This window comes from Columba livia, chromosome 24 (genome assembly GCF_036013475.1).
Source record: "Columba livia isolate bColLiv1 breed racing homer chromosome 24, bColLiv1.pat.W.v2, whole genome shotgun sequence".
NCBI classification, from domain to species: domain Eukaryota; kingdom Metazoa; phylum Chordata; class Aves; order Columbiformes; family Columbidae; genus Columba; species Columba livia.
This window is the reverse complement of record NC_088625.1, coordinates 2,793,551-2,806,676: the sequence shown is the minus strand read 5'-3', so window position 1 is coordinate 2,806,676 and position 13,126 is coordinate 2,793,551. Positions and strand designations below refer to the sequence as shown.

At 46.5% G+C, this 13,126-nt stretch overlaps 1 protein-coding gene across 6 annotated transcripts in view; it reads right to left on the bottom strand.

Moving 5' to 3' along the window:
• Window positions 1-13,126, bottom strand: part of FLI1 (Fli-1 proto-oncogene, ETS transcription factor) — a 71,344-nt gene that overhangs the window by 51,857 nt on the left and 6,361 nt on the right. The window contains exon 1 of one of the 6 annotated variants that reach the window (XM_021295961.2): window positions 8,479-8,844. The exons of 3 other annotated variants lie outside the window; for them this stretch is intronic. Coding sequence is in view for 1 of the 3 variants with exons in the window: in XM_013369050.3 (XP_013224504.1) it covers window positions 6,911-6,928 (18 nt within the window). In the remaining 2 variants the exon portion in view is untranslated. Of the gene's footprint in view, window positions 1-6,910; window positions 8,109-8,478; window positions 8,845-13,126 lie in introns of those variants that run through there. 2 more of the 6 variants (XM_065040370.1, XM_013369050.3) reach the window with 2 other exon arrangements.

Sequence of the window (13,126 nt, the reverse complement as noted above, 5' to 3'; positions counted from 1 at the left end):
CTAGTAACATGCAGAGTCTTTGGCCAAGATTTTCCCTTTTCTGCTTTATTTTGGTAGACGAGAGCACGGTGGCTTCATTGCAACAACGACCTATGGTAGTTGTTGCCCCTCCACTGCAAAGCTCAGTTAGATATGAAGAGGGCACTATCACTCTAGGCAGGGAGAAAAAGTGAAGGCAAATATTTGATGCTAACATTAAATGAGTCCCAAGGAGATTTGGAACAGGAGCAGTGGAGGAGTTACAGTTTCCTTTGTTCTGTTAAAAGGAAAAAGGAAACACATCAGGAAACCAGACTGTGGAGCACAGGAAGTCTCACTTTGGCTGATAAAAAGGAACTGATGGGAGGTTGGTTCAGATGCAGTTATAAGTCAATCAAGCTTGGAACAACAAGAAGAGCTATTCAGAAAAAAACAGAGCGCCAAATTCTACTTTTAACTGTAAAAATAAAGGTATTTTAACCTCTCCTAATCTTTTCCTTATTTTCTTTTTGAAAAGAAAGCTGCTATTAAAAAAAAACATTCAAACAAGAATTTTCTTATTGTACAAGAATTGGTTTCCCAAGCTCACCACACCTTCCACCGACCCCACCATACCTGACACCGGTTTCTTTGATTCACTCATCGACCAGCCTTGAGAAACCCTGTATTGCTGATTTATCGCCTCCCCTCAGATCAAAACTAGCGTTAGTTGAGACGGGCAGGGCTTTGCTGAGTGAAAAATCAGTAAATGACTAATTAAAGGTCCTCCTGCCCGTTGTGTTATTTTCACTCCCTCTGCGTGACTGGCAGTACAATAACGTTCAAATCCTGGTGTGCAGCTTGGTCAGGCTGGGGTGGAGGAGGATTATATTGGTTTTAGGTGATTCTTACTCCTTTACAGCCCTGTGATCAGTTTTGCTCTGGGTTGGTCTGTGCTGGAAGATCAGGATAACTGCAAATAAACAGTAAGCTTAGCTATATCCGGAACATTTACTACAGGAGCCTCTAATGCGCTGTGTTTCTGATTGTATTTCAGAAAAAAATCAGGAAAAGAAAGAATTTCCATCATCATACAGTGCTGAAGACAGGCAAAGACTGAGGTTTTGCAAGACATCTGTGGGATTTAGACCTATTTCTCCCATCTATTTCCGCTAAGAGATGAATGTTCAATGCCCCTTAGGCAGTTTTGCAAACACGAATCACCATGTTTGCATATAGAATCCATGTAAAGCACCAAGAAAACAGCCTGGGTTTCAGAGGGAACAGTTACCTGCAAATCTAATGGGAGTTATAGGCTGCCAGAACCTTTACAAATCAAGCTGCTTGTTTAGATAAAATGCACTTACATACCTGGTTTTAGGGTCTGGCTTCAAAACATGGAAGCAAAACAGATTTAGATGCATCAAAGTGTCTCTGGTATCAAATACTGATGGTCCGTGCCAGGCCATTATTTCAAAATTTTGCATGGGTGTTATTTGGTAAACAGAAGGTTTATCAGGACACGCTTGTGTGTCTTCAACAGTAACATACGGTAACATACACCCCTTTTGTTTAGGTCTCTGTCTTACAGCTAAAAGAAAAGCTTTTGATGGCGGAGGTGGGGGAGGAGGGAGTTAACGTTTGCGGCTTTACTACAAGAGACGGGTTTCTAGATCAGGGTTAGGAGCTGTGTAGATGTGCATCGGTAATTATGTGGCCTGGGCAATGAGAGGAAGAAAGAAAATAAGCAGTAGGTGCATGAACATTTTGAAGGCTTTGATATTTGGAACTCAGTAGAGTAGATGATACCTTGTCCTGTACAACACGTTGCTGTTTATACATATGGTGATAAGTTATTAACCAGGTGTCTGCGATGGTGCAGCACCCACGTTAACAGAGACTTGGGTCTGCCATCAGGCGGATTGTTTCCAGAAGGAGGCAGAAAAACCACATTTACGTGGTGATATTTTAGTGTGTATTTTCGAAAACACCTATAAATATGCACTCATGGCCTTGTAAGAAAACATTTGTTCACTCAGAAAGCATTCTGAGGCATCACCCACGGAAGTGCAACAGGGCTTTGTTTGACCAAGTCGTAGACCTGAACTTAACATATTTGACCCATTTTTTCTAGGCAAGCCATGCACACATTCATGCACAAACACCATGAAACGTGAGGTGTTTAGCAAACCCACAAGTATCTGAAAATCTGCAGTTAAGGCTCCCTTGGCTCCTTTAATTTTCCTGCTTGTGCATGTTTGCACTTGGATGGGACACAGGGTCTTTCTTTAAGTGGTCAAGTGAACTCATGCAGAATGAGAAGTTTTCCTTTTCCAAAGGGGTGCTGTACAAGAACTTCACATGCTGGTGCTTCACTGGCAGAAAATAAATGGAAGATGCTCTATGCCATGAGGTTGTACGTTCAGAAGTTCACAAGCCTGATCCTTCTGAGAAAGGCCAGGAAGGAGAGACCTGAAGAAAATCAACTCTACTTCCTGCAAAAATGGCTATAAATGCCCTTCCCCCAGCATATCTCACCTTATCAGCATGCCATCTCAGACCTCACTTGGAGGTGTAACCTTCCCCTTTGCTTCTCTTCATTTCTGTCCCTTTTTCATAAGACTTCTTCCTAAGAATTGCTCCACTCTTACACATCAAGACTCTCTTCAGAAGAAATGCTGCAAGGGGTGATAGAAGCTGAGCCTCCATCCCATTTTACAGCAGGAGTATCACGAAATTTAAATAAATAGCTACAATAAAAGCATGAAACCCTCAAGACATGCATGCTACTACTTAAAGTGACCACATCCTGTTAGGGTAAAATCCACAGGGGCAGAGAGAAACTACACAAGCCTCTCAGCACCTCTTTAAAGCCTCTGAGTGAAACCCCAAGTGCCTAAAATCGAAGCACTTGGTGCTGGTTTGTTGTGTGTTAGGTTTGCTCTGGACTAATCTTCCTTCCCATAGCAGGAACGATTCTAGTACAGAGCGGCAGAGCTGCTTGGTTTACCAGCTCTGAAATAATTCACCTTTTATTCACTTGCATAGCAAATTCCTGTTAGTTCTGAACCCCTCGAGTCCGCAGTACCCAGCACTGCGGAGACTGTAAATACACACCATGGCAAACAACACGTGTTTGCATACAGGTCTTGGAGGGAAAATGAAGTAGCATCATAAAAATATCCCAATTACAAAACATTTTTAATAGGTTTTTGCTGTTAGAAAGCCATTATGCATTATCAATGTCACCTGAATAGGGACTATCAATAAATATCGTCATTTATGCCCTGGAGATATCAGATGGTTTTGTCCTCTACCTGAATAATGCCAAATCACCGTTGAATGTCCTTCAGATCATTTCTCTCTTATGTCCAGAACATAAGGATAAATATATTTTCATGGAATGAAAGCAACAGTTACACAAAATGCGCTTTTTTTTAATTAACAGTCAGGCTTTGGCAAGTGTATTTACTTTAATTATAATCCACATGTAAAGTGGAACTGAAACAATTAAACCAGCTTAAAACCACACCATTTGTTGTTGTGGGCAAGCCCATGCACGGGCATCTTGCTGAGATTAGATGCACCCTTTTTTGCTTTAATTTGAGGCAATAAAAACCAAAGCCCCTCAGATGCAATGTAAACTAAGCCAAAGTGGGATGTTAACCCAAAGAAGATGTGATTCGGAGGCATATAGTAAAAGCATTACAGACTATTTAAAATTAGTGCAAACACACACTGTGATGAGTTTCGCTGGCTCCAAATCATCTTCTGCAACTGGTCACGGAGTGTGAACTGAATATGGGAATGAACTAATGAAGATAAAGATGTGCTGCTCTTCTTTCTCCACAAAACACCTTAGAGCATTGCTCTACAAGTCACTTTCAAAACCAGCCAGTCTGCCTCCCAAGTCAGGTATCACACACATAATTTGAAGAATGCAGTAAAAATTACCCCCTGACACCTCAGTAAGTGATATAATTCCCCTCAAATAGTTAGTTATGAAGAAATAAAGGTGCATTCTAGAGCCGGTGCATTGGCTCGGCAATATCACTTGTGGCCTAAGTCAGCACATGATGGGGAAAGGTGACTTAGAGCCATGAGCTGATCCCATAATACATGTTTAGATCCATGAAATTCCCTGAGCTTTGGGTTAAAAAACTCTGATAACTTCACACATGCACATCATGTCCCCAAAGGATGCAAAGGTCACCCAAAATCATCCTGAGCATATGTGATCGTGCTCCGTGAGCAAAACTAGCTGTCAGAGAGCCTGGTGGCAAAACTCTTTCTGAATGGCATGAAAAGGTTAAAGAGGACCGGCACAACAGTGGGGATCACAGGGTGAAGCGAGAGTTTTTTTGTAGCAGATTGGATGCAAACTCCTTCTGCATCTGCCAGGTGTGCAGTTGAAAGTCTTTGGCTCAATTGTAACAATTAGTCTGTGGGATGGTTTTATATGGTCTTGAAAAAAGTCACTTGTATTGTTTAAACCGAAGACAATCAGCCAGAATGAGCAGCCTCCCCCCGGCCCCGTATCTATTCTGTGTTGCACAGCACTTATCTTCCACAGAGACATGTATTTCTGAGTTTACGGAGGGAAGCACTTCTTAACCACATTGGAACACAGATTTCATCTGGCCAGTCACTGTGTTCTTGCTCTAGATAAGGAAAGAGGCCTTTTCTCTGTTTTTCTTACTCTCTAGTCACTTACATGCATCTTTCTGCCTTATTATTTCCCAACCTAAATTCACAGCTTTGAGAGAAATCAACGCATACAACCTACAGGAGAGCAGACCTGAGGATGCGATTGCTTTTAAATCGCTTTCCTCTGGATACAATACAGGTTTTCTTTACTGTTTCCTCAAATTTAGAAAATCCACCCTGAAGCACACGTTATTTACAAAGCCCAGTGCATTAAAAACATTTAAGCATCTCAAGCCACATCCTTTCCCGTTGCCCTTCACCTGAATCAAGCTCAGCAAGGTGGGCTAACCCTTCCTTTTAGTGTTGAACTGCAGCAAATCCATCAATCTGATATTCCTTGGGAACTCACTCTTTTTCTCCCCAACAAGAAAACATGCAAGCAGTCTCAGATAATCCCAAGGGCACTGATGCATGCTACAGAAAATGGATAAATTATAGGAGGCGGCAAACAGGACACGGGGACCCGCAACAAGTTGCTGATGATCATGGAACTGTTCAGTAAATGAACCCAAGAGTGGACTGGTGGATCTGGATCCCGTCTCTCTTAGCTGGAACAGCCAAGTTATTTCTGGACTAGAAGTGGAGCAGGACAATACATAAGGAGGCTGCGGAGGAGTCAGTGAGCAGATCCAGGAGCCAGGGCAGTGACCTGGGATGCAGCCGAGTTCCTCCTTTGGCCGCAGCCTCCCCAGCGTGACTCTAAGTGAAGTGTTGCAGTTCCTCATCTCCAAACCAAGGGTTTTATGGGGGTAGCAATAATCCGTCTCAACACGGGGTGACTGGGGAGAAGAGGAGCTCCCATGGGTCATGGGAATACTCCAGCACCTTGCAGAGGGTGGTGCAAGGAGTTCGTGGCCTGTATAAAAAAGCAAGTCCATGTGCGCACTGCAGCAAACGGGCAGATGGGACATTTCTGCACTTTCACTGCACAATATTTAAGGGCTCCACAAAGCAAAGAAGGTTGTGGTGCACTAAACGTGTGCTGAATGAGGCCCAAGTTACTTTTGCTACAGATCTGAGAAGGCGCGGGGTGGAGATGCGTCTTATTCCTGCCATACCTCCCAAATTTTGTGTTTTCAATGCTCCTGCTTTCTCACATTCACCCTTTCATTCCCTCTTTCTTTGCTATTTCCATTTTCTCTTCCCGCTCATCTCTCTCCCCCTTCTTTTGAGACCCTTCCAAACAGCACACTTGTCACAAGCTGCAATCTAAGGGAGAAAGTTTCAGTTCCTGCCAGTTTGCAGCTTCTTTCTCACCAGGTCAGCAGAAAAGAAAAAAAAAAAGACTTTTAAGAAGAGATCAACACCCCACCCAGGCGATAGGCATCTTTCGAAATCCTCCAGCCCAAACACACCCACAGTGTCTCTCGCTTCAAGGCTCTTCTGTTCAAGCTGCTTCTGTGCTATAGCGCTCCCTCAAGCCTGCAAGAATTGCACATGGGTCCCCAAAAGCAAGAAAGCCAACCCTCTGCTGCTTAGGCTCCGGGAAACGGCGTGAGCCACCTTGAGGGGCTTGGAACAAGCTTGGTTTATCTTTGCAGAGGCCGAAGGAACGGCCGGTTGGATGGGGGAGAGGAGGGGGAACCACTCTCTGAGTCCCAGCAGTGTCCTTGGTTGCTCAAGGCCACCAGAGGTTGGTTAGGTTGGTGGTTTTTTTGCCACACTGTTTGCTTCCCCTTCCCCCTGCCTCGCCCCAAGCTGGGGTGTTGTTTCTCCTCCAAATTGGTCTCTTCTCCCCTGCCCCCCCCAAAAAACCCCACAACCAAAACTATTGGAGGAAAAGCACAGGCGACCACCACAACCAGCAATGCGTTTCAAGCAGGGCCGGGTGAGGAAACCGGAGCCGGCTAACATCGTAATGCCGGGGGCACACGGCTGGGGACATACACGCACAGCTGGGGGCACACACGCACATCTGGGGGCAGCCCCAGCCTTTCCCCCCCGCCTCGTCCCGCTCTCCGCAGGGCCAGCCCCAAGGGCAGGAGCTGTCACTGCTTTTCCGCCTGTCCCCGCAGTCTCTCCGCGGGAGCAGGAGGGTGGCGGGTCCCGCACCGCACCGCCGAGAGGGGTCCGAGCGGCTGCGGACCCCATGAGTACCGGGGGGAGAAGGGGAGAGCCCCGAAACGCTGGGGCGGAGGACGAGAGAGCGGCCGCGCCGGGGCGGAGGGGCAGAGCCGGACAGAGCCCCCGAGCCCCTTCCCGGTTCCCCCCGAGCCCCTTCCTAGTTCTCCCCAGCCGCCTTTACCTTAATAGTGCCGTCCATCTAGAACAACTTCCAGCCGGTACCAGCAATATTCCACACATTGACCCGGTTTAGCCTGCGACCGAAGCCTCCTGAAGTTTGTTGGGTTTTCTTTTTTTGTTGTGTTTTTCTCTTTTCCTTATCCTTCTCTCTCTTTCAGCTTTTCTTCCTGTCCTTTCAGCAGTTTTGCTTGTCTCTCTGTACCCCCTCTCCTCCTCTCTGCCTCTCCCTCCCTCTCCCTTCGTCTCTCTCTTTTTTTAACTTCGGTTGTTGCAGCAGAGCGAAAAAGATACAGTTAACCGGATGAAACGTTTTTTTCTGCTAATTTTGGGAAGTGAAGTCACTCGAGGAGGAAACTTTCGTCTCTCTGCTGGTCCTGCCTTCTTGATGAAAATATATATATATATTTTACATACAGGATATTTGCTCCATTTAGATAAGAAGGGGCAGAACAATAGGTACCTCTGGCAGCTCTGTTTGTCGCTGGGACAGCCAGTCCAACGCAGACTTTGCCTCGCACCCCAGACCGTATTAGCGAGCGCCGTGTGTCATCCCACAGTTTAGTTTAAGATTTTTCTTTGCAACTTTTTTCTCTTTGGCTGGAGCAGCTTTAGCCTGACTCACTGAATTTCCGTCTCTTCCCACAGATTTTTTTATTAATGCGTTTTCCAGTCACAGGCAAAAAAATTGAGGGAAGAAAACCGTAAATACGATTCGGAGAGAAAGAAAATAAAAAGTCTGGCGATTAAAACGTCTTTAAAATATTTCGGCCCCTCTCCACGTCTCCCAGCAAGAAGGGTAAGAGGAGGGTCCAGTCCCTGCCAGAAATGAGCGGTAAGCGCAATAATGCACGACAAATGAATCCAGCAATTAAAGGCAGGCTGGAAATGGGGCTGCAGGAAAGTGGAGGCTCTTTTTCCACTTTCACCCCTTTCCTTCATCCCGACGGTTGGGATATCGGGCTCTGAATCAAGGATACTGAGATGGATGGAAGTCCATCCATGTCACTTCAGGGGCCGGGAGTAACTTCCCCAGCCTCCTCTCATAGTCAAACCCCACTCAGACAGGGAGAAAACCTCCACTTTATAAGCTAAAAGCGACAAAAATTACAATAATTGTCAGATCAGCTGAATTTTCTATTCCCGGATGCCGTGTCAGAACGCAAAAACCCAACCACCAGCCTTTAAATCTCATTTTAGACCTGGGCGAGCCCCTGACGTGCAGTTCTCCCTTTCATTCAAACGGGAGCGATCACCAGAAAAGCGCTTTCCTTTTTTTCCGGGAAAAGCTGAAGCCCTCCATAGGACCCGAGGAACGGAGACAATACCGCCTGTCCAGCAAACCCGCACAACTTCAGCCCCGCCCCCCCTTTTTTTTGCAAAAATAACAAGCAGCTAAGAGCGGAACACATCATGCAGCACTTCGGGCGCCCTTCATTCCCCACTTCTGCAAACTGCTGCAGCCCGAGGAAAAAGGCAGAGGGTGGAATAAAGGAGGGTGAAGCCAAGAAAGAAAAGTGTCAAGGCAGGAGGACACCCCTGCACGTCAGATCTCTCGGTGGAGAGGATTACCTTGTCCTGTGCCAGTTGTGTCCAGGCTTTTTGTTTCCCCCCTGTCTTTAGTCCAACCACGGGGAGGGGAGTGGGGGGGCAGAAATCAAAGTTATATCCAAAGTTATTCTGCACCCGCCCCTTCCAAAAGAAAAGTGCAATAATGCCACTAGTGTTTCTACTCGGCTGCGGCAGAGATGCCTTATTAATACTTTATTTCTCCAAGAGCGGAGCTGGCAGGGGAGAGCCGTAGATCCCCCTCGCCCCTCCCTCCCCTCCCTCCTCCGAAATTAGCCTCATCAATTCAGCTACAATTTTTTAAGATGCAGACACGGGACTGAACGTGACCAGACCTGGAGGTTTTGCTTTGCTGCTTGCCAGCGATTGAGGCCGTCTGCAGCCAGGAGGTGAAGGGAGAAAGGGGGGGGACGGACAGAGGGGACAGCCCGACCGCCCCCCCTTTCTCCCCACCCCCGTCCTCCCCCTTGTCTGCTTTACAATCCCGGGGTCTGCGCTGGGGTCCCCGGAGAGCAGCACATCTGGATGCTGCTAGCGGGGTCAGGTCCCCCCTTGCCTAGGGCCACAAGAACTGGAGTTCAATTAAAAGAAATCACGGTTAACCCTTTGCTTTCCTCATTACTCTTTCTTTTTCCTTGCCATCTCCCCCCCCGCACCCCGTGCCGCAAATATTCTTTTCTCCATTCCTCTTCAGCGTTACCTCATGGCAGGCTGCTGCAGCAACCAGAAAAAGCAAGAGGTTAAAGGGAAGAGTGAAACGCATCCTTTCAAAACCCAAATGGTTTCCTCTCTAGACAACGCTCCGAAAAACAACGGGGGTGGGGGGGTGAGGGAGAGGACAGGCTGAGGATCTTAACCGCGAAAGGGAGGCGGGGGGGGAAACCCTGGAGGGAGCCTCCGTCATCCACGGACCTCACAGAGCATTTTGGGTTTAGGCTGCGTGACCGACAGGGAGAAAACACCTGAAAACCCGCCTGGTTTCTGTGAGAAGAGCCCAATATTTGCAAAACACCTTTTCCCCTTCTCCCGGCTGGAGCGACACACAAGCGCGGCACCCGCAGAGCATCCCGGGTGCTCCCGAAGGCTGGAAGATGTCAAACAGACCCCCCTCCATCCCACCTTGAGATATTTTAGGAACCCAGCTCTGCATTTTACTGCCAGACGGGCACCATGACCCCCGGGGGCTTATTTTGCATGTCTGAGGATGACTCGAAAAGAAGCGTGTTCGGGTCACTAGTTAGATCAGGTCCATCAGGGACGTTCCCTGCTTTACCTCTTGTGCTTGCTCTAAAATAAGGTTTGCGAAAAGAGATAAGGTAATGAGCGAAGGTGTTAAACATCGTAACAGAGAAACAGAACAATCTGTTTACCTGCCAAATCATGTAACAATAGAATCTTTGCTTCATCTTTTCTTTCTCGCCTCCTAAAGACCCGCAAGCCACCCTGAAGTTATCTCCAACTTTTTGGGAAAGGCTGGAATATGCAGACACTCCGTGCGCCAAGCTCTGAATCATCCCAGGTGGTTGTTCAGTAACTTTGGATATTTAAGTCTTGGAAGGGAACGGAAGGCAAAGCCATCGCAGGGCACGGTGCTGGTCCATGTGCTCAGTTTTCAATCTGATGCTCGACTTTTGGATGTATATCCAGTAAAGGAATCGTGATCTGTTTAATGTGGTTACCACCAGACATCTGGAAAAATCATTTCATCTTGGCAACCACGGAAGGTTTCAAATGCTTCCATTGGGACAGGCTGGTAGAAATCGGTTACTCAATTATTATTTTATTTTTTACTCCACTTATGAATGAAACGAAATTCTCGAGCCAGGTTTTTAATTAGTTCAAAATCACTCTCAAGCGCTTGACATGTCCCCACCTCCTCGCTTCGTTCTTATAATTGGGTTACAGCGGCTGCAGCCTCACACAGGGAAGGTGAAAACGCCGGGTTTGGTGGGATTCGAGTGAAATTAATAAGGACACGCTGGGGGGGGATTTGGCCCCAGACTATTTCACGTCCAGTATCAAAGGAGTTAACCCCTCGGTCTAGTTCAATGCCAGCCCTTTGCGGGACTACATAACCTCCGAGATCTGGATTTTCTGTTTGTAATTCACGTGGGATTAGTGGCCATCACTTCATAATTAAAACCGTCTAGTTATTCTATACGAATAACATAATTAAAACCTTCCCGGGCCTCGGTTGCAGGTTAGAAATATTCTTCTCCGATGGTGGAAAAGGGCTTTGACTTATTTCACCCTCTCTTACCCGAACAGCATCATCTGAGCTTTCGTTAAGCCCAGCCTAAGACTGTCACTTTGCACTAACACTGTAAGTAGGGGAGAGGAGTCCCAGAAAACACGCCTGGCTAAAAACCCACTAACAGTGACTAAATGTCCTCTTTTCTCTTTTTTCCCTGGCTTTCTCTAGACATGTATTTACATACCTTGCATTATTGTGTGTATGCATTATATACATATATAACTTCCTATATATTCTGCTCTCTGTAAAAGTACTTACAATATTTACCATCGTTCTTTACCCGGAGTTGTACTTTCAAAAGGCCGGGCTTTATTCTCCTCCAGTCTTTCCTAGAGGGAAAATCTCCACCAGCCTCAATGAATGTTTAAAATTTCCGGGTCTGAGCTCCTTCTGGCACCGACTCGGTTGCAGAATGAAAGACGCAACGTGTTTTGTTTATTTTCTAAACCCACATTCTTACAAGCAAAAAAGCCAAAACTACAGCCCTGGGATTTGATCCCCAGGAATGAATCCCAATTCTAAACTAAACTAATTGGCCAAACTTCTGCTTCTCAGCTACAGCAATTTATAAAACAAAAAAAACCCAGTGGTTTTCTAGCCTCACAACTGAAGGATCGGGTCCCTCCTACCTCTCCAGGAACAGCCCACGGGATTTGGGAACTCGAAGCCGGAAAGTTATTCACTGCTAATCGGTACTAAGTAAAACGTAACGTCTTAAAAGTGGTGGGGAGAAGATGCAGTAGCTTTGAAGCTGCATCGCAATTAGGCGAGGAGCGGGGTGTGCAGTGTCCTGGGTAGTTTTATCCGAGCTCCATGTCCCAATAAAACAGCCCCCACCCGCCCTTCCTCCCCCATCCTGCAATTATTGAAAAGCTAAGGCACAAAAAACACACAAAAATACTGAAGGCCAAAAAAGCAGACTGCAGTGCACTAGCTCCAAACGTCTGGCCCCTCGCTTGAGGCCATAATTAATTTGAGATTTATTTTTATTGGAGAACCCGGTCTCGTCTGACCTTAGCCAAACAAGACTTCAGCTAGACCCTTGATGCGCTTGAATGGAACGGAATATTTCTCTCTAACTTCTCTTCAGGCGTCCGTGCCTGCTTTGAATTTGTTCCTCAGACTTCATATATTTGGAGATTTACAGGAAAGATTTAAAGCATTTTTCCCCCCTCAGCGCTCACTTTCTTTTTCTTCCCTTTTTGCTCCCCTCTCCCTGCACACTTCCTCTCTTCCTAAACACAGGGCTGGGAGAGCATAGGAAAAGCTGGAATACTAAATTCCCTGGATGCATCATATCGGTGGGGGGCGATTTTCTGTAAGACGTGAAAGAACTGGAGCCACTAGAAGTTCGCAGAGTTGGGGAGATGGGTTGGTGGCTTGAATGCTCCTGTCTAAAGGCGGGAGTCACTATAAAGTTTGTCCCTTATGCCCCAGAGCCTGGCTTATTTTAGAAAGCTCCCACATGCTGCATTTCCAGGAGAGAAGCAACGATTCTCCCGCCTTCTCGACCTAAATTCGAACCCCATGTCTTGAAGGTAAAGAGGGAAAAACCCCACGCAGCGCTAGGATTGAGCACGGGAAAAAAGTAAAATACAATAAAAAGTCCGGCGGGATTTGCTGGGCAATGGAAAGGGATTGTTTTCTATTTAAAACAGAGAGGTAGGTGCAAACAAGAACTAAATCCTTAAGCACCAAGTTGTCATAAGGTGTTAATCAGCGACTTGCTAAAATCCGACAACTTCGCAGCGTTCCTGCCTCGAGAAATGGGCGTCAGAAAGGGGAACGGTGCGGTATGTACGTAATTAATCATCACCAAGCGTGAGAATGACGTCAGAGCTGACGGCAGCTTCTGAATTGGGGAAAAAGCGCTCCATGTAGGCTTTGATTTTCCCTTTTCTGCCAAGCTAACACTCTCTAGCTGTTCCTAAGAAAGCGGTGCAGGTTTCTGCAGCATCCACGCATCCCTGAGCACCTGCGGGATGAGCCATGCACAGGTCCCTCTGCAGCACCTTTTCTCAGGTCATTCATCACGCACCATCTCTGATGCGATAATTTTTTGTTGGGAAAACACCCAAACAAACAAAAAGCCCAAACCGGGATAGTCTTGCCTTGTAAACTGCCCCCAAGCAGTCTCTGGCTGCTAGTGTTCAGCAGGAAAGATAGCCCATCCGTGCCAGGGTTTACCTTTGTATTGCCCACTCCAAAGAAAATCTCACTGTTTTGTCCTCAAAATACTGAAAAATTAAAACCCTTCTCTCTTTAGAGCTCCTGTAAACTTTCCAGGCAGAGCGCAAGCAAGAACAAACCAAATATTGTTTCCAGCCACCCAGGCTATTTTGCCTCCATGAATATGCTTCTTTGTGCAGCACCACAAACGTTATGACTGCGTGAAAT